At 33.4% G+C, this 22,923-nt stretch overlaps 2 protein-coding genes and 1 long non-coding RNA gene across 3 annotated transcripts in view; 1 reads left to right on the top strand and 2 right to left on the bottom strand.

The window, feature by feature from the left end:
- Positions 1-11,423: 11,423 nt before the first annotated feature.
- Positions 11,424-14,982, bottom strand: LOC111470415 (terpene synthase 10-like). The gene is made up of 7 exons (XM_023115979.1): positions 14,724-14,982; positions 14,344-14,614; positions 13,761-14,136; positions 13,133-13,351; positions 12,816-12,954; positions 12,473-12,718; positions 11,424-12,293 (listed from the first exon to the last, which is right to left on the bottom strand). Exons 1-7 carry the CDS (start codon positions 14,928-14,930, stop codon positions 11,985-11,987), a joined length of 1,767 nt encoding a protein of 588 aa, XP_022971747.1. The 5' UTR covers positions 14,931-14,982; the 3' UTR covers positions 11,424-11,984.
- Positions 14,983-17,576: 2,594 nt separating this feature from the next.
- Positions 17,577-22,923, bottom strand: part of LOC111470322 — a 7,685-nt gene continuing 2,338 nt past the window's right edge. Inside the window, exons 2-3 of the long non-coding RNA XR_002715024.1 lie at positions 21,658-21,660; positions 17,577-17,587 (exon numbers count right to left, since the gene is read on the bottom strand). This is a non-coding gene — a long non-coding RNA (uncharacterized LOC111470322). The remainder of the gene's footprint in view (positions 17,588-21,657; positions 21,661-22,923) is intronic.
- The window catches only part of LOC111470319 (pectinesterase PPME1-like), a 2,109-nt gene continuing 1,704 nt past the window's right edge, over positions 22,519-22,923 (top strand). The window contains exon 1 of the mRNA XM_023115874.1: positions 22,519-22,923. This exon is cut by the window's right edge and continues 84 nt beyond it. Within this exon, the coding sequence (XP_022971642.1) occupies positions 22,519-22,923 (405 nt within the window).

The raw sequence follows: 22,923 nt of genomic DNA, 5'->3' as shown, positions 1-22,923 counted from the left end.
AACCTAGATGCTGGAGATGTGACGGAGAGGACAGCCTGTGTGGTGGAAAATACCTAGATGCTGGAGATGTAACGGAGAGGACAGCCTATGTGTGGTGGAAAATTTTTGTTTTGGAAGAGATGTCGACAAACATTGGGTTTGGCTTCAAATCTCAGGTATTTCGACAGCAGGATATTTTTTAAAACATTTACAAATTTAATATATTAAAAAAAATTAATATTAGAGAATAAAGCCAGGTTTGGATCTATCTATATATTAGACCAAGAGTCTTCATTCCACTTCATCGCCAATTTCTCACTCGTTTTATGATGAACTATTCTATTACACGAGTCTATTTTGGTCAAAACTTTTCATTTATATGTAGGACAATAAAAGAGCTTACTTCCTATGTACTTCCAATTCCCTCCTCAAGATTAGTTTACGAAATTGCGATTTATGCCTTGATCCGTTTCTACACTTAAATGGTTTTAGAGATTCTAGTGACAGCGTTCACCCCACAGTCTATCCTTCGAACTTTCTTAGTCATCCTTGCTGTGAAAGTCTATTAGGTTCTTTGGGCCTTTAGCGGTTTACATCTCGTCTCTCATTTTTAGAACGTTTAGGACTAACTCCTTGAGGCTAATTCAACCTCCAAATGCATTAAGATCTATTCCTTTGATCATCCTTTACGATCCTATGGTGCTTAGTCTACCGAAAATGTATCGACCTCGGTTAACTCTAAAACTGCTCTAACTCTAGCACCCTAAAATTAACTTGACTCATACATGATTTGATATGGAGATATTTTTTCGATCACCTAAAGCATAGAAGTTATAATCTAAACATTCATGCATGCTTATTAGAGAGATATTTTTATCAATCACCTAAGCACAAAATTTCATAGTCTAAAAACATACAAGTAATTATCTGAAGCTAACACACAATTTACACACAATCAAACATGCTCAATGGGGTGATAATATCTATCGAACACCTGGAGCACAGATCACACATTTTTCTCCCTCATTTCTAGCCAATGGAAAGCATTAAATAGGCATCCATCAATAATTGTCATACTAAGGAAATTTTTGTAACAGTTTATAACATACATGTACCCTTATCCAAAATTGCCTATTTGAGTCCTAAACATGTATATTCTAGCCAACAAATGTAAGATATGCTCACATTCTAACACGTCCTAACAATCTACGTATTATTTGTCTAAAGTCTATGTAGCTGTCTATCTAAATGAATCGTGCCTTTTTCGCTTACATTTTTTCTCATTGAATGCTTTATATTTCTTGAAAACTCACTGGTTATTATAATTCAAGTGAAATTAAGGTCGTATCGAAATTGGGATGAAAAAAAAAGAGAAATGGAGGTGGAACGGATCAAAAGGTGGAGATTATACATGTTTTCACACCCGAGTAGCCACGTGCCACAACCTCTCTACGAAGACCATAGGTTGACTCTCAAATGTTGATAGAGAATGTGGCGACCCTCAAATGGTACTCATTAAGCCATGTAAGGGCTAGGACAGATAAGTATCATGATGCGGCCAAGGAGAGCAGTACATCATCCAACACACCAAGAAGAGTGTGCATTAAAGCCAAGTTGAGACATAAGCAAGGTTGAAGAGAATGAGGTGACATGAGTATTGAAGACAAGCTCAGAGAGAGTCGAGTAGGCCTCTAGGCCATAACCTTAAAAGTTTGGGTTTTGATATGAGGTTCAATAGGCGGCTCTGGTGTTATGTTCGTCTATATGAAAGATGAAAGCTAACTAAATTTGGTGTCAATCAGATATCCGACAGATGCTCCATGGGGTCGTATGACATGAAAAAATTATGTATACTCTAGAAAGATTTGAAATGCATCAAAATGTTCTATAGGAGAAGACATTGTGTCAGCTCTCCATCACCCTTGGGCTCTGTGGTCTAAGCGAGCTACCTTTTAACACATACGTGTGTCATAGTATGTGTGTTACGAGATGAGCGTCTCAAGTGACTTTCTTAAAAATGAGTCTTTCAAGAATAGTGTCAGACAACACGATTGTGCCAACATTGCATCCAAGCCCATGTGTCATAGGTTGGATATGCACACACATGGGTTCATGCCTCAATTAGAACCAAGATGGATGGATGTTTGGGTTATCTCGATGAAATGACTGACACATGGGTCGGTTTCAATATAATGTTCGAGCAATTCAAAATGGTTGAGCTTTCTCAAGACGTGGGACGACCTCAAGATGTATAGGTCTGCCGAGGTAACCAAAATGATGATGAGATGCAGCATTGCACACGAGAGATCTTGACCTAGAGTAGAGGCAAAGTCAAGGCCGATGATTTGATCTAGTGGAGAGGTAAGTCATCGAGAGTCGCAGACGAATGATCATGTATGCATGAGTGGCATGTGTGATCGACCAAACTTACATTCTACACAAGTTGTATTCGATTGGCGAAGGTGAACCTCAGCTAAGGTCCAACGAAACCATAAAGTGGGGCAAAAAATTTGAATGGTGTAACGATCCTAGTTTTCTATTGACCTAGAGTTGTTACCATCTGCATGGCATATAACTTTTTTATGTGGAAACTTTCATTTAAAACGACTTCATAAAACAATGTCATGGACTTATACGTTTACGAAAGGGTCTTAAAACAATACAAAATAAATATTCAAAGTAAATTTAAATAAAATCAAGGAAAATATTAAAATAGAAATGCTAATATGAACCTAGAGACATCAATCAAACAATATACTTCAATGGAGATACGAAGAAAATATGGTTGAAATTATCCAAAGATATTTCAACTCATGCCAAATTGAAAAAGAATGAAATTTCATGTTATAATTTTTGGGTAGATTACAATTTAGAGTAATTTAGAGTTATTGTATTTCATCCATATATTTTAAGATTTTTTATTTACTTTAGGTTACAATTACATAATAGTTAATTATGGTCCTTACATTATAAGGTTAATTATGACCATAAATCAATGTTACAAACTCTTAGAATGTCTTTAATAGTTTCATTTTTAAGCTATATAAAGTCATGTAGGTTGTATTTGTAAGTAGATTTGGAAAATATAGTAAGGAGCATTTGTGCTGTCTTTAGCCAATGGCTGAGTTTCTATCCAATTCGATATAGTTTAGGTTGCATGTAGAATCATTCAACCTCGACATGATCAATCTTGCCTGTGGAGTGATTCGAATCTCAAAGAAGTGTTTTTGCGTTGAAATATTTAATCAACAAGAATCATTTAAACTAGATATGATCGATTTTTTTTGTGGAGTGATTCGAATCTCAAACAATGTTCTTGCCTTGAGATATTCGATCAACAAGATAATCTGAATCGTACTCTCTTGTAGTGATTTTCTTATCATTTGACATCAGTCCTTTCCATCGGATTGATTTCTATATCATTTGGTATCAGAACTTTAGGTTCAAGATCGAATATATGTTTCCTTTGCGTTTTTTTTTTTCTCAATTTGATTTTTATTTATTTTTATCTTAGTTTTTAATCGATCCAGAGTTTAAAATCGAATCTTGGCTCTATTTAAAATTTTGAGAGGTGAGAATGAAAGCTTCATTTGTGTAAATGAGTCTAAAAAGAGTGGCCTAAAATTTCGAGAGTGTATACTCAGTGAGAGAGTGTTATGAGGTCCTTTGTATTTCCCTAACATATTTTTTGGAACAAAGTTTCAAAAATACATTCAAGGACGAATCCTCTTGAAGAAGTGGAGAATGATATGAACAAAAGACATCAATCATACAATATACTTCGAAGAAAATAATCATACAATATACTTCAATGATATGAACCAAGGGACATCAATCATAATGTTGTGAGGTCCTTTGTATTTCTCTCATTTGCCATCAATTTTTTACCTCCTCTTATTTTGGGTAGTTGGGTCAGTAATTTTTATTACCACCACTTACGGAAGTCTAGTTCTGCCTTTTATCGTGAGATTAATCATTGCTAAGGTCAAATAGTCGTTCGCCTATAGCATAGGCTATGGAAAGGTTTTTGACTCTTTGTTCCTAAAGCTTGGCCTTGGTCTATGATTAAAGCCCCTCAACAAAAGTGAGACCTTGTCTTTCTGAGACATGTCACGAGTATCCAACATAAGCCGAGAAACCCACCTAACATAGTCTATCATTATTATTATTATTTTATTTTTATTTTTATTTTTTTGCTTTTATCTTGATATTCTTTGGGAAGAACTGTTAGCGGAATTCTTGTTTTAAACTCTTCTAAGTGTCCACGATACATCGACCATCTTGAATGTTCATGTACTTGGATTTCCACCAAAACTTTGCATCGTCAACTAGATGCATTGTAGCTAACATGACCTTCGCCTCTTCTCGAGCCTCACAAAAGGACATTCATCATGAATAAATTAATTTGATCCAAAATTTATTTATTTATTTATTTATTTGGTTAGATAATATCCAAATTGTTCGTTAGAGAATAAATGATACTTAGATAGAAGATTTAATTACAAATGTAAAATAAACTATTGACTTAGTGCAATTACGAACGCCTCGTAATGATTGATTTGCCAGTAATGCTTATATTCATAAACACAACTTATCCTAACATTCATAAGAGTTCAAATATAGGTATTAATGGATGAAAATTAATTGATTAAAGTTTTTTTTTTTTCATGGTACTTTGTACTGGTGGGTCCTAAGGTCTCCATTATTAACATTAAAAGGTAAATTTAGTTGAAAGAAAGAAAAATTGAAAGGCTCAAATTAATATTTAATACATTTGATATTATTAAGTAGAGAGGAAAAGAATATACATGATTTGAAGTATTAAAAGTATTAAAATGTATTTATTGTATTTAATATATTAAATATTAAAATTTTAAAAAATGTATGAAATTCATAAAATATATATTTGAATACATGTTTTAAATAAAAATAAGAATTTTTAACATGGTAAATTAAAAATAATATTTTAAAATTCACTAATATTTTGCCTAAGTCCTACAAATAAGTATCAATAAGTCATATAGTCATTCTCGATATACTCTCGTTCTTTCAAGAGGCACCCACAAGACAATTGTGACAGAATCACAAAAAGGAAGATCTTGGAGATGAAGTTTTGTCTTGTACTTTTGTCTTGGCCCACTGTTGTAACCCATTTATAAAGAAGAACACTTTGTCGTTCTCTGATGTGCCCCTAATATCTAGCATCAGGGTCGAAAATTGTCTGACATAGCCCCTTATGCTTCCCGTTTGCTTTAGGGCTATTAGTTTTTCCATTGCTAAATGATCTACGTTTTCGGGGAGGAATAGGTCCCTCAACTCTCTCTTGAGGTCTTCCCACGAGTCTATGGTGCACAATCCACTCTCGCTGTCTTGTACCTTCGTACGCCACTAAAGTTTGGCGTCGTCTATGAGATACATCGATGCTACTGTCACTTTCATGTCGTCGGTACAAGCCAGTGTGGCTTTGAAGTATTGTTCGACATTAAAGATGAAGTTCTCCAACTCTTTGGCATCCTGATTCCCTTTGAAAGGTCTAGGATCTGGGAACTTCAGTTTGTTAGACCTTGTGTTAGTTTGCCTAGCCGAGACATTCTACACGTCTTTCATGGTCACCTCGATTCGGGTGTTCATGGTGGACATCTTTTCTTGCATGTCATCGATTGTTGTTCTGAATTCGTCAGCTAATCCATTGAACAAACTCATCATTGTATTTTGTAGCACGTCGAACTCTTCGCCACGTCCCTCCTTGTGCGCGACAGAGCTATCGGGGCTACCAGACAGTCTTGGGTTGCTCGTAAGAGCAACTTTTTCTTCGAGTGAGGTCACCCAAAATATCAGTTCTGCGATTGGCAACCCATCCAGGCAGTTACCTATTGCGTCGATCTCTACGACTTTTCCACTCAATTCTTCACCCGTGCTTCCAGGAAGCGGATGGTGTCAGGGACTTCTTTGAGGAATAGCATTTCCTCCTCTATTAAAGTAAGCCGGTCGGCTTGGGATTTGGGTGTCAACTTTGTCGTCGACATGTTTCCAGTCTTTGCTATTTTCACGGAGCTTACAAAGCTCTGATACCACTTGTCACAATCACACTTTTAATGGTAGCGGACTTGCGAGTGTGCGACACTCATTTTCCAACGACAAGTGAGCTAAGCCAATTCGTTCTTGTGTCGCCTACAGCCAAGCGACATATGCTCAAGCCTTTGGCCTCGATTTTAAGAGAAGGTTTTAGAAAACAAGGGTAAAGAGAGATTTTCGAAAGAGAGATTTTCGAAAGAGACGTTATATAAGCAAGCAAGAGAGAAATAACAACGGCTTATGGTATATAACCTTGGGTAGGGAGAAGTTGACAACTAGTCGTATCCTCCTATAGTACATTCTGAGGCATTTCATGTCTGACAACCCTAAACATGATATTTCTGAAACATCATAATTCCTAGAAATATAAAAGTAAAACACTAGAATATGAAAAGACATGAAGGGTTGGGTTTGTCATGGGCATGCGGCCATGGGCAACATACCTTGGACAAGCATGACCGTGACACTGTGCAGTCGTAGAGGGGATCTTTCTAGAGTGTCAATCCATCTTTAGATTTTGGAGTGTTTTTATTTTCTTTTATATTTGTATTCCTTTTGTAGAATTTGAAACAACTTACCTCTTTTCTTTTTATTTTAATTTTATTTTATTTTTGTTTGTGTTTGCTTTATTTTTTAAGTCACCATCCAAATTTTGAAACCTCGAAAATCGGGTTGTGACACTACATAAGGATTTTTTGTGATTTACGATTTTTTGTGATTTACGATATTCTGACATGTAATGCAAGTGGACTTGTGTCTCCAAGTAGGTTCAGATCCTCGAATATGGGTGAAATAGGTCACATACGAGTTATTGGGTCGGGTTGAATTTTCTCAACATGCGTCACCACATAACCTTCGATGTGTCTCTCCATTCCTTGTGCAACACGTCTTTTTTTGGGATTGACATGCTCCTTTGTTGGGGATGCACGTATTTTTTTTCTAGATTTTGATCAATTTATCAATTTTTTCTTTTAATTTCTTTAAATTTTATTAAACTCTCTTGGTATTTTTTTAATGTCTTTAAATTTTATTGAAGTCTCTTACAAGACTAATCAACTTGTTCCTTGACCATAGGGAAATAAACATACTCAAAATTTGCAAAAAAATCATGTTCTTACCTTTCTTAAAGTTTGCACAACTTCAACTTCTAATTAAACTTCGGCTTCCATCACCAAACTTATTTGAAATCTCTCAAAAAGCAATATATAAAAAATTGAGAATAAAAATTAAAAAGTTTTTTCTCATTCTTCCTTAATTCAAGATGGCTGGAACGATTCAAGTATCCACACTTGATCTCCACACGGTTTCGAGAAGGTTTTGTGAAAGAACTCTTCCAAGAATCAGACTTTAGGTGCCTAAATGACGAGGTCTTCGGCGGTTACCTCTTTCTTTCTTTTTTCTTTTTCTTCACCAATTAGTCAAGACGATACATGTTAACTAGTAACGGAAAATGACTTTTTTACCCTTATGGGTTGACTTTGACCATTATTATTATTTATTTTATTTCTTTTTAGTTGTAGAATTTTTTTAACCATTTTTATCTTCTAATTCATCTTGAAATCCATCTTCTAAAACTCTTTAAAAAAATTCTTGAAGTTTAAACTTAAATTCAAGGCTCAAGTGTTACAACATCTGTATTTCCAAACTTTGGAAGGCTTAGAAGCACTTAATTCTTCCTTACATTTACTAGGTTGGTGGGGTCTCTTAGGTCGCTCCCTCTTGTATTACGTTTGTGTTGTGATACTATTAGGATTAGGCTGACTCCACTATTAATTTATATGTAGTAAGTAGTATGCAAACTTCAAATGCATGACTGAATTAGAAAATAAGACGATATATACCAAGATTAGAACGAAGCCATACATATTACTCTTAAATTTAACAACTTATCAACTTTGATACCGAGCATGAAAAATACTATTATCCCTAAATTTATAATTTTTACCACCCTAGTTTTTCTGTAAAGCTTCGTATTAAATAGTGGCATTATGTGGCTTGGTGAACTCAAGAAGTAAGATGTTACTCAATCTTGAATGATCGAATAAACTCGTGTTTCGAAACATGATGTTTGTAGTTTCTAGACCATCAAACAATGATTGGATTAGACATTCTTGCAACACCACTACTTTAACGATAAGACGGATAAAAGAAGAGTTAAGAAGAGGCTCGTTTGATGAAAAGAATTACCGAAAAAGATCCTATGCACTAAAAGAAAAGAATGAAGATTGTATTGTTGAACTCTTCTCATTCATATGTAATGTTTTCTTTTGAATTCAACATATCCTTTGAAATGACTCCATATCAAAAAATCAAATTTTCTCCATTAATATTGAGGATTATTATATACATTAAATAGATTACAAACTCATTGTTATCTTAAAATATTATAATGATTGTCCATATATACTTCCTTATCAATATTTTGCTTTTAAAAAGAAAATACATTTCAAATAGAATTCATTTGTTACCCGATAAAACTAACTTCTTTCGATATAGGAAAATTAGATGAGTAGTTCCATTCATGACTTGAACAATGGAGTTCCCTACTCAAAAGGAATTTTTGTTTAGGGTTGGATCATAATTTAATCGTTTACTAGAGAACAAGTCGTATTACGGGAGAAATATGTAATTACGAGAGAAATGCACTTCTAACTCAGTTGTAATTATGAAGGATCGACTTATCTATAAATAGGGGTGTACACCCAACTCGTCAACCCAAGAACTCAACTCGAATTATAAGGGTTAGGTTGGATTTAAAAGGACTTTGGGTTCAGGTTGGATTCATTTTTTGGAACCAGATCTTATTCGGGTTGGGTTGAGGTTTAAATTTTAAATTATGGGACAATCTGACCTAACCGGAAAACCATTAAAAAGGCCCAAGCCCATGCATCCCGCCCATCAGACAACAACCCTGCCATGCGGCGCACATGCACTATTGAAGGTCGAGACTTTCTCTCACTTCTTGGATACTATTAATTATTTTAATGGTCTCTCGTACTTTCTCTCTCTTCTTATGGGTGCATACTTTCTCTCTCTTTTCATCCATCAACATCTTCATCGTTCTCATCTCACAGCGTTCATCTCCTCCGTTGACGTCATTTTCATCTCGGATGTCAATCTAGCTCGCTAGTCACCTCTTTATTTCTTTATCAGACTCTCTTCTCAGCTCCCATTTCTCTACTCGACATTGTCATCGACTATCTCTCCGCTCGCCTTTCCGTTCCATTTCCGTCGAACTTCAACACTTTGTGTTTTTCGTCGGACTTCTCCGCTCGACGGTAGGTTATTTCTTCGCTTCTTGTCTCTTCTTAGTATAGAACAACCTAAAAATAGAGGGTTGAACTGGGTTGGGTTGTGAAAAATTTCGGGTTGGATTGGGTTACCAATCCAATCAATCTGAACTTTTTGGGTTGGTTCAAATAAATCCCTCAACCCAATCCGACTCGAACTATGTACACCCCTACCTATAGTAACTATATTCATGGATAGAACTTGTCCTACAATGTATAAAAGTTCAACTATATGTCTAAAGTAGAGTGACCTATAAATGAACATTAATTGATTTAAGATTTTACTTAATTAATTTTATACCATTTTGATTTAAAACATATAGGTCCACTAAATTCCCATGCTACTTTAAGGTAACACTAAAATGTAAATTAAGTTGAAAAAAAAATAGACTTAATAAAAATACTCTTGAACTTGCTCGTCATCTAAAAAATATTCCTAAACTTTCAAAAGTTTCAATTATGACGATCATTTTTTTAAAGAATTTCAAAAATACATTTGATATAATGACTCTAAATTTTCTACTTAACCTAAAGTCGCTACTATATACATATCATGGATATTTAATGCGAAAATAATTGAGTTGAAGCAATACAAAATAAATAAAAAATAAAGTAAAATGTCCTACACTACCTATATGCTAATAGATGGAAATGAAATTAATCTATACTAACCTATAGTATACCAATAATTAAATTTGAAACTATTCCGAGCATGTGCAATATGACTTGAGGGTCTTAAATTTCAACTTATTTAACTTGTGGGTCTTAAAATGTCCTATACTAACCTATATTCTAGTAGATGGAAATACAATTAACATATAGTGTCTTATAGTCTACTAATATTTAAATTCGAAACTATTCTGAAAGATTTTATCAGAAAAATGTATGGACTCACTTGCATGCATCTCGGAAAAATACTTCAAAGGTCACTCAACATAGTATAGCTCCAAACAAAACATAATTACCTTTGGAGTTCCTATGATTGAATCACTGAAAATGAAGGTGCACCTTGTTGGTGTTGGTATTGCCACTAACTTTTAATTCTTTTAGACCTTTCTTAGACATCTTGTCCACAAGATTTATCTCATTCAGATGTGATCTTGGTTGATACAGTTTTGGTAGAAAAGAAAAACCAAATGGTTTTTAATCTAGTCGCATAAAGACATTTTTCAGTCAAAAAGTTCATTGCCCTAATCAAGAAAACTAGGAAACAAAACATTGTCATAATCTAACATAAGACTATAAAATAACATGAAATGTAACTAACTTAACACCGATCTTTTGGTCTTCAAGCGTTGTCTCTGTCATCCGTATATGGAACTCTTCTGTGCCTCACACACAAGTTGAAGAAGCAAACTCGTGCATATGTGCGGGTTAGGTCCGTCAGCGGGGTCGGGTTCTCATGTAACCTCACGCACCTTCGAATACAGACTGAAGTGGAAACAGAAATTTCTTCCCCATTTTTCTGAATCTGACGTGTGGCTTCACTAGCACCCGATACATGTCATAATCCTTGCCACTTATGATCGTCCATTCATCGTCTTACACATTTCTCTCAATTTTCTTTATTTTTTCATAGCGTACTACTTAACTCGAATTAACTTGATTTTTAGATCAAAGTTGTAGAGTTTTAATTCATATATTTAAAGAGATTTTTTTGTAATTTTTAATCTAACTACAATAAGAAATAAATATGCTCAAAGTTGATCCAAAAATAGAAATCATACTGTTTTTAACTTGAAGAGGAACTCAAACTTTTGATCCCAACTCTAGCTTCCTTCACAAAACTACAAATTTCTTCCAATAACAACTCAAAAATTTTAAATGGCCAAATCAATTCGTATAATGACACGTAGAGGGACGACATAGCACGTGTCATTCATACTTGATTCAATTCATCCAATCATGTCAATAATTAAGCCAGTTACATGAATAGCTTAAGCCGAAGTTGCTAATTTATTCTTGAGGCTAGTTCAAACTCATCCCTTGAAATCCAAGTCAACTTATATGAGTTCACGGCACCGAATTAGAACACGTTGATCAGCGTAGTCTACCTAGCATTCATAATTAAGCCTTGAATTTTGGCTAAACCAGGGTTGTACTCCTTTCAAATGCAAAAATCAATTCCAAAATGGTCAAAAAGAGTAGAAAAGAGATCCAAAATAGGGGAACATGGTAAAAATTGATAAGCTGAGCCGACAAGCTGACCGGAGCTGCCAGAATGTCACCGGGAAGCTGCGGAAAACCCGTTGGGAGAGGTCAGCTCAATGAATCTATGGATGGAGCTCGAACGTAAGGGGTTGGATTGGGCCGACAACCAGTTGTTTAGTCGAGGGGCGAGTTGTAAGGATTAGTTCGGGTTGTCGAGTTGATCTAGGTCACAAGTTGGCAAGGCTGGTTTAGACTGCGGGCTGTATATGCATGCGGGTTGCGCAGGTTATGGGTTTGGGCTGAGCTGGGTGCCCCACCTTCCAAATCTTAGTTCGGTTTCCAAACATGAGGCTTGAACCTGCACATTTTTCCTTTTCCGAAATGCTTCACATTTCTATTAAGTAAAATAACTTCACGACTATATATGATGTGAGAGTGCAATCGATTTTGTTTCCGCTTCTGTTATAACAATTCGAAAAACTCTGATCATTATTCATTATATGAATGTGTGGAAATGGGTCGGATAAGTAGAGACATTACACGATCGTTTATTTCTTGGTATCCCATGCCATGTCCATCTCCATATTGATACACGCATTGTGCCATTCTAGCAAGATTTTTAGCTCTCTCGATAAACACTTGAGAGAAGATAGAATTCTCAACTTCAGCCTTATTTAACTTCTTCCATGTCTCATCAATCAAACGCTTTACATGCTCACGAGCTTTACTCTCCGAGGCTCCCGTGTCATTCATGTAACATTGTATCGATTTCAGAATATCACCTCTTTCTAACTCATCCTGAATGAAATTTATCCATCATAGGATCATATTAGTTGATAAAAATTTCAAAATGTTAAATTTAATAACATGCACGGAATTTCATTAACTCGAAGATAGTTACCTACTCACATACTTAATTTTCAATTATCGTAGTTAAAAAAAAAGTTCCTTTTAAATAAGGCTTCTTGTTTACATACCGATGATGTTCCTAGATCATTAGCAAGTCGCAAAATTGTGGAAGACCAACGAATTATATCAGCATATTCTACCAAGCTTTCCATGTCTTGGAGCGTTGGGGATGTCACGAAAGCATATGCATGAACTAATATAACTGGTCCTGATATTGAAATCCATGCATTGTCTAAATATTCTTCTAAAGTTGGTTTATAGCTGGTGTGATACCACTTAGCCTCCAACATATAAGCTTGGCACAAATCTGCCCACTATAAAATTAAGTATCATATAAATAAATTACGTAACAATTTTGTTGATCTTAATCAAAAGAAAAGTTAGAAATACTTATCATAATTAAATTCATACCGCCTTCTTAAGGTACTTAAGCACATTAATTCCTTTGTCTCTCAGTGCTTCAAAAGCCATCTCATTGATAGAATTGTGGAGACTAAAAAAACATATTTTCATATAGTCAGGTAATTGATCCATTGTACCAACGTCCCACCTGAAATCATATTTTAGAAGAGGATTATATATCAAAAAAAAAATATTGAGATTTTAATATGGTAAATTTAATTATCTATTAAAAAATAAATGAATTGGTAAACAAAATAATATAACAAATAGAAATTAACACCGAGATTAAACTTTTTCTTATTGTCATAGATTTATCGTTTGCTTACCTCTCTACCGCGTCAGTAAAGAGCTCGAGTTCATCTAATGTGCCATAGACATCATAAATATCATCTATTGTTGTTATTAATGCATTAACTTTTGTGGCCATTCTTCTAAAGTATGAGAGCTCGGGTTCAAATCCAACACCCACTGTCCAAAAGAAATTTTCCATCAATCTATCTCTTGCAAAGCTGAACTTTTCGCTAAATCCAGTGCTCCTCCACCACCTGTTCTTGGAGTTTGTAAACATGTTAATATAATTAAAATCCAATTCAATGAAGGAATGAATTAGATTAAGATTGCGTAAAGGCTATATCGAGATTGGATTAGCCTTTCAGAAATTTCTCAACGACTGTATCAACGTTCTAACCGGAAGAGGGAATGTTCCAGTATTGATATAATTAAATTTATAACAATCTATAAATTTAAAGTTTTTTTTTTTTTTTTTTTTTTTTTTTTTTTTTTTTTTTTTTTTTTGTCTTAAAAATGTAAATAAAAAATAAAAAAATCATCAATTTTTTCAAAGGAAAAGAAAATTTTTGAGTTGATCTGTGATTTAACAAAATTTCGATAAAAGAACATCATAAATCATTATTGTCTATGCTCTAAATATGTATATGTTTATAATAATCTTACCTTGATGCATATTTCACGTCTTCTTGGTGGATAAATTGAACTTGATTGAAATCTAATTTGGCAATTTCGAGAAGAATAGGATTCATATCCACTTTTCTCTCGTAGATATCAATGAACCATCTTGTATCCAATCTTGATATTTGCCAATACAAGGGGAACTCCAACGCATGTCTAATAATGGATGCTTCATGTTCATCCTTGCACGATCTCATATATTTTTCCAAATGGTTGATTGTGAAATGTTTTGCTGCCTCTAAAATGTTTTCACCTTCTATACATAAGAACGAAGCTTCATACAAAGATAACATTCCATTCAAATCTTTATAGAGTCGTGTGCTAAAGTTTTTCATCTCATCCTTGAAGTTATTGAAAACCTCTGTCATTGAAATACAAAAAGTTGTTGATAAATACGCACGGTTTAATGCAGCATGACTAAGATACTAAATTTTCATGTTGATAGTTTCACATGCTCGTGAATTTGATATCCAATGAATTGCTATTCCATTATATTGTGCAAAAAAAGAAAAAAAAAATCATGAAAACATATCCACAAGTAATATTAAGTGTTGAACAAAGTTGATACCTTGTGAAACATTGAATCCATGTTGTCTTAGAAGTCTAAATTCAAGTGATGTTGCATGCAGATTATTCTTTTTCCAATCATCACTTTCATAACTCTTCTCATATGTTCTTTTCAACATATCCTTAATCTCATTCTCAAAATGATATGAGATTCCAAGTCGTTGTAAAGTATCAATCAGCTCGAGTTGCTTTAAAGGGTCGTCTATTATTTGGTTCATGATAATATCGATCTCTTCCTTTAGCTCATTCAAATGTTCTACGTACATTTCTCCCTGAAAACATCATACATATCCACAAGTAATTGTCAAACTCATTTCAAAATTAAATGTAAATAAAACGAAAAAGAGTAAACAATCAAAAGATTTCTATCATCATTCATACCTTAAATTCACTTTTTAATGACTCAATGAACTCAAGTTTCCAAATAGGAGGTTTGTAATTTCCAGACCGTCGTACAATAGTTTGACTTGACATTCTTACACCGCCATGTACTTTAAGAACGGGAGGGACAAATGAACAATTGAGATCAAAAGAGACTCGTTTGATGAAAAGACTCGTAAAAGAAGTAAAAAATTGGTGAAGAGCCATTAACAAAGAAAAACGAAGATCGATGAAATCAAATTTTGTTGGTTTATTTAATGACGGTAATTCTTTAATCGAATGGACCTAAAATATATATATAGATGATCCAATTATTGGTGTATAATCCATAATAGATTTGATGCAATCTTATTTATATTATTTTATTATCAATTCATTCTTCAAAATCATATATAATGTTTTGGTTCGAATTCATCATTCTCCAACTTGCTATATTTATGAATAAGAAATAAACGTATGATATATTTATCAATTAAAAAAACAATATATTTATGTCGGCTTTCTAATTTTATGAATAAAAAAGACAAGATATTTATGTCGGAATTCCTATTTTGTCGGCATAACACTGTTGAACTAAAAAACACATAATCATTGATGAACTTTAATTTTGTAAATCACAATTATATCCTTTGAAATGACTCCATCATATCATAAAATCCACTTTTTTTCATTATATTAATAACTATTTCTTTTCTCTTTTTACTTTTTCAATAATAAACGCTAATCCAAATAAATATGTTTCGAGTTTAATTTCTATTTGGTTGTATAAAATTTTAGGTTTTTAGGTCTTGAGTTTAACTTTTAACGTATATCAAATTAAGTATTTAGTAGGAAAAATAAAATTAAGGTAAAAGGGTAAAGAACAAATGAAAATAAAAGGGTAAAAAATTGTCTAAATAAGAGAGGTCACTGTATACATGTCTTTAATAACATATGTGAAAATTTAAATAAAACGTTCCAAACCAAGCCAGGACTTATACGTCTAGTTTAAAGCAGGAAATGAAAATAACTTCGTCAAAATAAAACTTTAACATAATGGTTGAGAGAGAAAATGAAAAGTCACGTATAAAACTACTGACTGAAACTGAAAACACTGCATTCTATTATTCTATCTTAACTTTCATGGTTTGGAACAACCTGTAATGAAGGTAATAACCGCTCATATAAAACTCAAAAAATCTAAGGAAAGGAATTAAAGAGTTGAAGCAAGGGACAATGGTCTTAAACAAGTCATTCATATACCCTAAGAGTAATTTTTGGAATTTAAGACTTTTGGAAAAGGATTGAAAGGAAAAAAAAAAAAAAGTAACTATATATAAAAAATAATAATAATAATTAAAAAAAAGGGTCATTTTTCCATAGGTAAAGAACTGTTCATGTTTTTAATTCCTTATCTAGAAGGAAATTTAAGAGGCTCAAAAAAAGGAAAAAATGATGATCAAGAATTTTAAAAAAAAACTTTGATTTTTTTTTTCGAGAAAATAATAATAAAAGCTCGAAAGAGAAAGCCTAAAGAGGACAAGCAGTGGATCTGGGTCGTTACAAATATGTGCCAGTAAGGATGCTGAGCCGGTAGATTGTCCCACATTGGTTGGCCTTTTCCTACCAACTCCTACACATTCCATATGGGTTTCCAACAAGTTTAATGAAAAAATCGAACAAACCATTATTTATAAGAATTGAGCCGGTAGATTGTCCCACATTGGTTGGGGAGGAGAACAAACCATTATCTATAAAGATGTGAGAGGAGACCGGTAGATTGTCCCACATTGTTGGGGAGGAGAACAAACCATTATTTATAAAGATGTGGAGGAGACCGGTAGATTATAGCAGATCCGTTTTAAAGTCTGTAGGAGGACTGAAAAACCTAACAAAGAAAATTCAGAATAATTTGGATGCCGAAAGCTCGAGAAAGGAGGTCTTGAACGTTGATGACGAGATAAGTAGTCATCTTAGACTTTTCTTAAGAAATGCTTGTAGAAATCATTTGGATGTAAAGATAAGTAGCTAAACTAGGTAACAGTGTAAAATGACCATAATGTCCCTAAGGTAATTTATCATCGATTCATGATCTAGATGACCTCCAAATGCTATGAAACTTTTTTATTAGACTTTGTTTTATGGTTTTTGATGATGTAGTGAAGTTTCAAAGATATTGGTGTTGAGATTTATGCCCTAAGCCTCGTTTAATTATTTGATTTTTTTAACAATAATTTATATTATTTTATTTGTGATTTAATTGTTATCCATTATATGAAAATTCAAGGTTATTAATATAATCTTGAATAGTATGTGATTGACATATAAGAGAATCGTGTACAAGTAATAACCTAAAGAGTCTATAGTATATGGAAAAGGGTGGGTGTCTTATCCTAGTAACCCTATTGATACGGCTCACTTTGTAATCGTTACAAATGATTTCATCCAAATCATTCATGTGGAGACATGTAAGTGGGGGTATCCTATACAATGAGTTTGTATAAGACTGGACCAAGAAATATTTAATCTATCTTTATAAATTGGTAATTGAAAAGATTAATATTTTACATGATGATCATATGCGACTCGATCTTAATCGTTGGTGAGTTATGAACTCCTGTCTGTGAGGGCTTGTTCTTTAATTTACATGGGTGAGAATGACTCTTTTAGCCCATTCAATATGCCTACTATTTCCAAATAGAGAGTTAGGAACATAATATCATGAGATGAAATTCACTCATTTCCATATAAGAAAAGTAGATGTGTTGTTCTCTTAATTACTAATTTCGGGACTTGAACAATGGGCCCCACCCTCTCATTGGCCCAAGAGGGACTTGGTTTATGATTGGATCATAGACAAATATTTCATTAGAGAATCAGTGGTACTTAAGGTGAAAGATGTAATTATATGGGTAAAACAGACTTTTGACCCAGCTATAATTATGAACAACTTGTGAAGAATCGACTTACTTGTAATGATTATATCGATGGACATAATTTGTCCTATAGTACATAAGAGTGCAATTCTAGGTCTATACTGGAGTGACCTATAGTTAATGAATGAAAATTGATTAATCAAAGAGTTTAATTAATTAATTTTGTATTATTTCTGTAGATCATAAGTCCCTTGTTAGCTCATAGAAATGCTAAAAAAAGTTCAATTTATTTGAAACAAAATTTAAAGTGTTTAAATTGATATTTAATATATTAAATATAAATGAGAAATTAAATTTAATTTGAAATGTCAAATTAATTAAAAAAATAGAGAAAATATATTTAATTTGAAGGGTTCAAATTGATATTTAATATATTAGATATGTTAAAGGTAAATAAAAAAATATATTAATTAGGAGTGTTGAAATTAATATTTAATATATTAGATATATTATCAAATATATATATTTATTGTATTTGTTACCATTAAATATTAAATCAATTAATGTATTTGATACATTAAATAAAAATATATTTGAAATTTGAATGAGATTCAAATTAATTAAATATATATTAGGATATCTTATAATATCTCAATATGATTTATATAAGGTATAATATCCTAATATATTAAATATGCAAATATATTATATGACAAATATTCTCCGAGAGTCTCTATAAATAGGACCCTCGGGTTTAGCCAAAGACACATCAATCTCTCCCACTTTCTCTAGAGAATAAAATTACATCTCTAGAGAATTCTCGAAGTTGTTTCTCTAATCCCTTTGGGATTTTCTTTCAAGAGGCTCCCACAAGTCTTGACCTTGTGTTCGAGTCATAGTAAGGAAAATCTTGTGGAATATTGAAGAACTTCTGCATGGTTGGAACACTCCAAGGAGTCTTGCAAGCTAGAGCTTCTACAAAGGTAGAGTTCTTACTCTTTTATATATTGCTTTGTTTTAATTCTTAATAAAAATCAAAACGGTTCCCAATGTTTCCGCTACGTGGATGAAGAGTTCATTCCCTTCCATTGGAACATGTTAAGTAGCTAAACCAAGAATTAGAAGTAAAATGATCAAAATACCCCTAGGACGGTTCATGTTATTTTGAGTTCTAAATAGTCTAAATGACTGGTTACTTTTTATAGGACATATTTCTAAGGATATAAAGATATGTTTAAGATTTCAAATTGAATAGAACGGGTTTGGAACCTAAACCAAGTTAGGGACTAAGAAGCACCTAAAGAAACCTATTTCCAATCATGCGGTGCTTTCAGAGGCCTATGTTTTTCATCTTCTAGGTGGGTAGCCATACTTCAAACCTCACCTAAAGAGATAAAAGTGTGGAATATAGAAAGAACAAAGGAGAAGACGAACGACGGTTAATCCCTCGAAATGTGATGTCGGTGAACTTCGATTTGGGTTTTACAATCAAAGGAGGACTTACTCACGTCATAGGAAAGACGACCAACGAATCCAAGAGTACAAACGGTAAGTCACTTGCAAGTGCCCTTGCCTCATCGTACTTATATTTCCATCGACATGTTTGGGGTTATGGAAAATTGAGGTGTAAAAAGGGATTTGTGCTTATAGGTACGTTTGAGACACTGAGGCATCATGGAAGTGTGAGGCAAGCCAATAGGACTCATAGTGGTCGAGATCTGAATGAAAAAATGATTGAGAAAGATGCCAGAAACTCTCGGAAAGAGAGAGAAATGTCATCGAACCTTTCGAGTGAGTCGGGTGAAGAAGACTGTATTTTCAGGTTTAGACTTCGACTACCCACTTGCAGCAAATCCACATCCAAAGTCAAACAGCTCGATGCCCTTAGCCTAACCGCGCAGCAAACATGTTCATGAAGCCCCAATCGCGGCCTATTGCCTTTGAGCCCATGCTCAATACGCGCAACCCGTGATACCAAGAACCCAACCCAAAGTTCGCGCCTCAATGTGAATTGTGATCCGCACGCGCCAGCTCCACACCAACACGTGTCTTATCCTCAGCCACTCTACTCGATCGGCTTGGCTTGGCTCCGACTCAGCTCTGTTTCGTTCCCTTCGTTTCGGACCCTTCAAATAGGTGAAACCTCAACATAAGTGAGAATAAAATTGAAGGACGAGAGCAAGCTAAATTAGGAGGAGAACTTGACTCGGTTGGAAGACTTGTCTCATGTATGATAGCACGTACCCAGTGACCCTTGCACATGTCATGTATGTTGTTATTGTATTAAGATGTGTTATGATGACGCTATGATAATATGATGATGTGATTTGTTATGATATTATGATGTGTTACGATGACACTATGATGTTATGATGATGCGATGTACTATGTTACTACAATATATTAGGATGTTGATATGATATGATGACATGAAATGCATGATGATCATATGACATGATACGATGATATCTCGTGTTACAATGATGTATATATATGAAATGTCATATTGCATGATAATGAGTTTTCTAATGCACAACCTTTGAGTAATGTTATAAATGATAAATATGTTGGATCGATAGCAACCATAGAGGGAGCTAATAGGGTTTAATAATAAAATTATTTAAAAATGTTTACTTTTTATAATTATTAAAATTTGTAGAAATGACTCCAGGTAATTAATACAAGTATATAAAAATAATTTAATTCAAAACAATAAACAATTAAACAATTTTGAAATTAAATAGGAATAGGTTAAAAAAATATAACGAACTCGACCTTCTCCACTCTTAATCATTTTAGCAAAGAACTTTCTTACTCTTTTATCAAATCAGAGTCTAACTGCATACAGTTGTGCTCTTTTAGGAATTCGAGAGCAAACTCAATATTTTGCAAGATGTTACAAGTATTGGAATTTTGTAAGAACATATCACGCCCTTTAAAAGAGTAGATTTACAAGTGAAACCGACAGGTGAGTGAGCGAAGCTGCTTTACCTAGTAAAAGAAAACAAATAGGTTCTGGAATAAGGAGTTGAGTCTTGACTTACTAATTACGTTGGTCAAGGGTGAAATTAGTCTCATTAATCTTTCTTCTTTATAGTTTAGGGAGAGGTTCAGAGTCTTTGAAGGCCAATGCAGGGGAAGGGGTAAAGAGAACAACAGACCGAGTTCAATCAGGTTACGGTTCAGGTTCTTCAAACAAATAGCTTTACCCTCTAAAAGAAGAATAGGTCAGGGGTTCCCTTTCGTCTTGACTTACTTAAACCTGACTCGAAAATAATCAGAATAAATAGGTAGAGGTTAGCACTCACAACTATTTTCTCACTATATAATAAAAATATCTAATACGGGATATTATATTGTGTTAAAAGAGAAATAGGAGGGGAAGATTAATAATAAGAATAAAAATAAAAATAAAAATAAAATAATAATGTGAGAAAAATTTTAGAATTTTATTTTATTGTTTTTTAAAATTTTTTAAATATAATAAGATAATATAAAAACTAATGTGAGTAAACTTATCCATTTAAAAGTTTTAAAATTTATTATAAATATAATAATAAATAATAATGGTACTAAAAAATTTTCAAATTTATTAGAGATATAATAATATAATAATAATAAATAATTGGGTGATAGTTTTTTTTTAATTCATTATGTATTATTAATATAATATAATATAATATAAAAATAATGTGAGTAAATGATTTTTTTTTTATTTAAATGATATATTAGTATAATTAGGTATAATTATTTTTTTTTTTTTTTTTTGTTTCTTAAAAGTAATTAATTTCACTATTAGTTACTCTTCGAAAATGAAAGTCTTATAATTTGATTGGTCTATCGTACTAATTCAATTGTCCTATCATTTCAATTGTCCTATCATTCAGTCGAGTCAAGAATCAGTTTTCTTTTTATAAGGGCTAAAATCATTTATTTTGGCTTTTTGACCCCATATTGTAGGGTGAATCTCGAAAGATATGAAAGATCTCCCTCCAAGCCGTACATACGACTTTCATCGAATACGGCTTTCCACAGAATTTTATATGTATCTATGAGATCGAGTATGAAATTCTGTTTACTCACTTTAAATTGAGTATCCGTTTCCCAATCCTGTATTTTACATATCCATACGATTGAGTCCTTGGGTTTCCGAAATAGTGTAAAAAGAGGTGCTTCGAATCATTACTATTTGACTCGGACCTGTTCTAAAAAAGTCGAGGCATTTCGAATTGGAGTATTTTGTTTCGATTATAACTTTTTCGTTTTAATTTTGATTTAAGTGATTCATATGGCATTGGAATCATTATTCTCAGTTTTACGATATAGACCATTCAAAATATTGATAATTATTTGTTATTATAAAAAACATCAATTAGTTAATTAGTTAAAATTAATTAATTTGATATTAAAGGTCAAAAAACCAACGAAATGTATGAAAACTTATGCACCGAGTAATATGTGAAGGATTTGTGGAGCTATGTCACATGGATGATTATGATGGACTGCCTGATAGACCTACACTCAAACATGTGGGTCGGGTGTGAGGAAGTACTACACATTTAATTTATCATAGTTGGAGGCTCATCTATGATGGTTTTAAATGATGGGTCCTAATCATACGATTGTATGTGTTTACATTCCCTAACCACAATAGTGGAGTCACTGAGTATTTTTCAAAATACTAAATCAGATGGTACTTCTATATTTGAAGTAAAGGAAAGACACGGTAAAAAAAGTCTAACAGCTAAAACGGTAAATCTCTTAAACTGGGGCAGGTAAAACGGAAAGGTAAAACTACTCCAAATTTTACGTTGGTTCTTATAGTTCACAGTGGGCCCTCTCACTCTATATAATCCCACCTGCTCCATGCAATTGAACGTACTCCACTCTTCTCCAAAATCCAAATTTAAAAAATTAAAAAAAATAAATATAACAGAAATATGAAATATTGCATTGATGCTCTCTCTCTCACGAGTTCGGTGATTTTCCTAGCAGCTTTTGTAGGCGTCTTCGCTGCCACACCACCCGTTCCCGCCGAAAAGTCGAAACTAGATGCTTGGTATTCCAAAAATGTGAAGCCCTTAACCGATCGCAAGGGTGAGCTTGATCCAGCCCTTGTGGCGGCTGAAGAACGCGCCACCGTGGTTAAAGTAAGAGCTGATGGAAGTGGAGATTTCAAGACTGTCACCGAAGCCATCGCTAGTGTTCCTCCCGGTAACACCAAACGCGTCGTGATTTGGATAGGAGGAGGAGTTTATAAAGAGAAGCTTACTATTGATAGGACTAGGCCATTCATTACCCTTTATGGCTCCCCTAACAACATGCCTAACTTGACCTTTGATGGA

This window comes from Cucurbita maxima, unplaced genomic scaffold (assembly GCF_002738345.1).
Source record: "Cucurbita maxima cultivar Rimu unplaced genomic scaffold, Cmax_1.0 Cma_Scf00044, whole genome shotgun sequence".
Lineage (NCBI taxonomy): Eukaryota > Viridiplantae > Streptophyta > Magnoliopsida > Cucurbitales > Cucurbitaceae > Cucurbita > Cucurbita maxima.
This window is presented reverse-complemented; position numbering and strand designations above follow the sequence as displayed.